The sequence below is a fragment of the Centroberyx affinis genome, unplaced genomic scaffold (assembly GCF_046629955.1).
Source record: "Centroberyx affinis isolate AG114_WGS23_722 - 3 ecotype Tasmania unplaced genomic scaffold, CSIRO-AGI_Caff_v1 ptg003473l_1, whole genome shotgun sequence".
Classification (NCBI taxonomy): Eukaryota; Metazoa; Chordata; class Actinopteri; order Beryciformes; family Berycidae; genus Centroberyx; species Centroberyx affinis.
In genome coordinates, this window is record NW_027281434.1 from 15,001 (window position 1) to 20,433 (window position 5,433).

The 5,433-nt window shown below is 42.2% G+C and overlaps 1 protein-coding gene across 1 annotated transcript in view; it reads right to left on the minus strand.

Annotated features, from left to right (window-relative positions):
• The window catches only part of LOC139661181 (5'-AMP-activated protein kinase subunit gamma-2-like), a 9,760-nt gene extending 4,333 nt beyond the window's left edge, over window positions 1–5,427 (minus strand). The window contains exons 1-5 of the mRNA XM_071539575.1: window positions 5,375–5,427; window positions 4,910–4,968; window positions 4,127–4,172; window positions 3,922–3,976; window positions 1,651–1,777 (exon numbers count right to left, since the gene is read on the minus strand). Coding sequence (XP_071395676.1) covers window positions 1,651–1,777; window positions 3,922–3,976; window positions 4,127–4,172; window positions 4,910–4,966 — 285 coding nt within the window. The 5' untranslated portion in view covers window positions 4,967–4,968; window positions 5,375–5,427. The remainder of the gene's footprint in view (window positions 1–1,650; window positions 1,778–3,921; window positions 3,977–4,126; window positions 4,173–4,909; window positions 4,969–5,374) is intronic.
• Between the last annotated feature and the right edge of the window lie 6 nt (window positions 5,428–5,433).

The window sequence follows — 5,433 nt, forward strand, 5'->3', positions numbered from 1 at the left end:
GGTAAGGTGTAGGGCACTAGGTGTACTAGGTAAGGTGTAGGGCTTAGGTAAGGTGTAGGGTATTAGGTAAGGTGTAGGGCACTAGGTGTACTAGGTAAGGTGTAGGGCTTAGGTAAGGTGTAAGGTACTAGGTAAGGTGTAGGGCTTAGGTAAGGTGTAGGGGACTAGGTAAGGTGTAGGGTACTAGGTAAGGTGTAGGGTACTAGGTAAGGTGTAGGGCACTAGGTGTACTAGGTAAGGTGTAGGGCTTAGGTAAGGTGTAGGGTATTAGGTAAGGTGTAGGGCACTAGGTGTACTAGGTAAGGTGTAGGGCTTAGGTAAGGTGTAAGGTACTAGGTAAGGTGTAGGGCATTAGGTAAGGTGTAGGGCTTAGGTAAGGTGTAAGGTACTAGGTAAGCTGTAGGGTACTATATAAGGTGTAGGGCTTAGGTAAGATGTGGGGTACTAGGTAAGGTATAGGATACTAGGTAAGGTGTAGGGCATTAGGTAAGGTGTAGGGTAGTAGGAAAATAGGTAGGGTGTAGGATACTATGTAAGGTATAGGGTCCTAGGTAAGGTGCAGGGCATTAGGTAAGGTGTAGGGTACTAGGTAAGGTGTAGGGCATTACGTAAGGTGTAGGGTAAGGTGTAGGGTACTAGGTAAGGTGTAGGGCATTAGGTAAGGTGTAGGGTAAGGTGTAGGGTACTAGGTAAGATGTAGGGCATTAGGTAAGGTGTAGGGTAAGGTGTAGGGTACTAGGTAAGATGTAGGGCATTAGGTAAGGTGTAGGGTAAGGTGTAGGGTACTAGGTACGGTGCAGGTTACTGGTTCGGATGTAGGCACTAGATAGAGTGTAGGATACCAGTATGGAGACTTATAGAGAACTCTAGGAGGTTCTTATTGTGTGTCAGGATGTAGAGGTAGCTAACTAGGATGGTAGGTAGGGTATAGGCACTAGGTAGGGTATAAGGTGCTAGGCAGGGTATAGGGTGCTAGCTAGGGTGTAAGGTGCTAGTGTGCGATGATATATTGACTCATGGTACGTTCAAATTACGCATTACAAAAGCTACAAGACAGTCCTATGTACCAAGCTACACTGTCACCAGCGGAGCAGAAAAGTGTTGCTGGGTGTTTCATTGACGGTTCATGTTGTCGTCACATTGGTTGCAGCAACTAATAATGTCATGCTGTCATAGTTTTTGCATTTGTCTCGTTTTTATTTTGTTTGGCAAATAATCGTTCTTGTTAATTGAAATAATTAATCAAGTAAATAACAATAAAGTATATATAACTGCCCGACCCGATTGGTTTGCACTTTGTCACATAAGTTGAAGCCAGCTGACCTTCAGGTTTTAGCTGTTTCATTTTACGCTCTGGAGTTTGTAGCTTTGTGTTGCCGGCTTCCATTGAACATGAATCACTTCCTGTTGCTTTGTAGCCCGTAGTCTGAACGTACCGCTAGAAGCAGCTGAACAAACTTTAGGGATCCTCTTGTGACTCAGGCTTTAGAGCTAACTTGTATACCTAGGGTGTAAGGTACTATGTAGGGTAGGGTGTACCAGGTAGGGTGTAGGATAATAGGTAGGGCGTAGGGTACTATATAGGGTGTAGGCTACCAGGTAGGGTGTCGGGTACTAAGTAGGATGTAGGATACTAGTATATAGACTTACAAAGAGCTGTAGGAACTTGAGTATCCTCTTGTGCGTCAGGATGTAGAGGGCGTTGCCACTGACAGGGTCGATGACAGGAAGCCGATGGATTTTATTCTTTATCAATGAATACACAGCTTCAAATATACTGAGAGAGAGAGAGAGAGAGAGTGAGAGAGAGAGACAGAGAGAGAGAGAGAGGGAGACAAAGAGAGACAGAGAGAGAGGGGGAGAGAGTTCATGGTAATTCTAGGGAAATATCACAGGAATATTTGTTCCATCTATTTCTTAGATGCTGTGACCTCTGACCCTTGACCTCCACTGCTGGTTGCTTGTAATATTGATGATCTAAGAATTGAAACTTATTCTACTGTTGACCTCAGTGGAGTCTCTCTGGATAACAGAGTCAGATAAATGACTCGAATGTAAATAACCTGTATGCTTGCTGAAAGTACTATAAGAGCACTAACTAGTTTAATGTTACATAATACTTTGTTTAAAGTGATAATCCGGGAGATTCTTTATAATTGGTTATTGCTTTTATTTAACCTTTATTTCACCAAGAAATAATCACATTCAGATTCAAAATCCTTATTTCCAAGAGAGTCCTGGCCAAGATAGCTTACAAACAGTACAACAGAAAGTTACAAACAACAAAATCTATCAATCTGTCTAGGCTCCAAAACAAGTACATACATTGTCTAATACATCCTTGATCAAACATTTAAAGCGGTCCAGCCGAATTAGAAATTTGAGCTTGATTTTATCTTGAAGCTGCTTCCAGGCTGCCGGGGAAGCGCAGCTGAAGGCTCTTTCACCAAATACTTTGGTGTTTTGCACTCAGTGTCAGCACTGACCCAACATGCTGTAATAATAAGACACTCAATATAGCTTCTTATATGTCTTCTACCTTCTCATATTTATTCCAAACAAACCGCTGTTTTGGATTATGTAAACTTAAAACGCAGGATTTTCCTGGGTAAACGTCCAAAACCGAACTGGAAAAACTTTCATTTTACACATTTATTGATGCGAAAAAGTTGCAGATTATTACTTTAAATGCAGTGTGATCATAGCTATGTTACAAAATGACAACTGGGAAACCAAAAGGTGCTGTAGATGAGGTTCTTCTTCTGTGGTGTTTCACCCTGGACAGGATGCGACCTCATTCATTTCAATGTAAGTGTAATATTTACGTTTTCCTTCTCTTTCAGACAAGTTCTTGTTCCGTCAGCGTTCCTCTGCTCCACCTTCCTGTAATCTGTTTAGCTAAAGAACATCTTCCTCCTGACACTGTTTCCTCGACGACTCCTCCTTTCTTTTCCCCTCCTCTTTTGTCAGTGAAGGTATAACTTCTCCTCCTTCCCCTCCTCCTCCTCTCACCTCATCTCTGCCATCAGGGCAAGTATAACTCATCTTCTCTCTCCTCTCCTCGTCAGTATATTTTCAGCAGGTAATAAATTATTCAGTGGTTTTAACAGTAGAAGACTGCAGGGCCAAAATCTAACACTGTAGCAATACCAGCCAATCAATACTAGAGTTGCTAAAAACTGGATATGAGAACAGTCTGTCTACCTGTCTGACCTTTCTACCTTTTTCTCCTGGATCTTTTATCCGTCCCTATCATTTATATCATCCATGATCACACTACGGTCAAAGGAATATTTGTTCTGAACCTCGACCTCCTTACAATTGATTGTTCATAGAGGTTTTGCAGTTGTGTCACCAACCTGCTTCCAGCCAGCTGTGGCTCCATGATGGAGGAACATTGTAGAATTGTCTGTTAGTTAATAAAGTGTAAATCTCCAGCAAACACACTGATGTTAATGTGAACATGATAACGCTAGCTGCTACTAGCTACGTTAGCTAGTGTGCTAATCAGATGTGTTAACAACAAGACAGTGATGCTAGCTGACCAGATGCTATGGCTAGCTAGCTAACAAGCTGACATTATCTAAACACTAAATCAATCAGATGGATCAGTGATGAAATGATGAAAAAAATTAACCAGGTCGATTCAATTTCTGACCCTGGGTCGCCATATGTTGCCTGTTGGTGGAAGTGTTGCCCATGTATGTTGCCCAACAAATTGCCCAGTCTATCACTGCCTTCAGAATTATGTGTTTGTCTACAATACCTGTCTGTCTGCATGTCTGTCTGTTTCTTTATGTACCTGTCTGTCTGACTGCTTACCTGCCTGCTGTTATTATACCTGACACACACACACACACACACACACACACACACACACACACACACCCACACACACACACACACACACACACAGCCTACCTGGCGTCAGGTGAGATGTTGACTAGAGGTTTAAAGGTCTCCTGCAGGTACAGCTCTGTTAACACATATAGAAATATTAATATTAACTAATATTACTGCTTCTACTACGACAAATAATACTGAAGTGGAAGATTTAAACATATTTAATTGTATTTAAAAATACGAATATGTAGAAACACATGGATGTCTGTCAGAGTGTATTTACCTCTCCACGTCTCGATCTTATGTTCCTCCAACTCATAGATCTGGACCTGACAGACAGGGAGAGAGAGACTTACACAGAGCACACACACACACATGCACACACACACACACACACACACACACACACACACACACACACACACACTCTCTCGCTCTCTCTTTCTGTGGGTCATAACACCTCAGTCAGACAGCATTTATAATCTGTTTTTATGTTTTTCTGCTAATAAACATAAATCATGACTCATCGTGTTTCTACTAATAACAAATCATGACTCATCATTTCCACTAATTATAGATCATGACTCAACATGTCTCTACTGATGATAGATCGTGACTCAATGAGTTTCTACTAATAACAATAAATCATGGCTCATCGTGTTTCTATTAATAATACAGATCATTACTCATCTTGTTTCTGCTGATAACGTCAGACCATGACTCAATATTTTCTCCTAATAACAATAGAGCATGACTCATTGTTTTTCTCCACATAATAATAGATATTTTTTTCCTGATAGATCATGACTCAGTGTTTTTCTCCTCTTGTTTGTTTTCACTTGTGTGTGTGTGTGTGTGTGCATGTATGTGTGTGTGTGTGTGTGTGTGTGTGTGTGTGTGTGCGTGTATGTGTGTGTGTGTGTGTGTGTGTGTGTGTGTGTGTGTGTGTGTGTGTGTGTGTGTGTGTATGTGTGTGTGTGTGTGTGTGTGTGTGTGTGTGTGTGTGTGTGTGTGTATGTGTGTGTGTGTGTGTGTGTGTGTGTGTGTGTGTATATGTGTATCCTACCATGGGGGATTTATAGTATCTGGTCAGGATGTTGATGAAATCTGTGATGGTCAACATTCCTGAAGAGAGAGAGAGAGAGAGAGAGCAAGAGAGAGAGAGAGAGAGAGGGAGAGAGAGAGACAGAGAGAAAGAGAGAGAGAGAGAGAGAGAGAGAGAGAGAGAGAGAGAGAGAGAGAGAGAGAGAGATATTAACACACACAGGAGGAGAGAGAGATTGGGAGAGGAAGGACAGAATGTCTGTCTGAATGAAGTGTGTGGCTGCTAAATATAGATGCTCTCTCTCTCTCTCTCTCTCTCTCTCAGCTTTCTCTTTCTCTCTTACAATACTGGAACAGCCTGAGGATGAGATGGGAGTGAACACACACACACACACACACACACACACACACACACACACACACACACACACACACACACACACACACACACACACACACACACACACACACACACAGCCAGTCTTACCTACAAAGCTCTGTTTCTTGCTCTCCCACAGTGGAGCGGCTCTGACTCCATTCGCCACC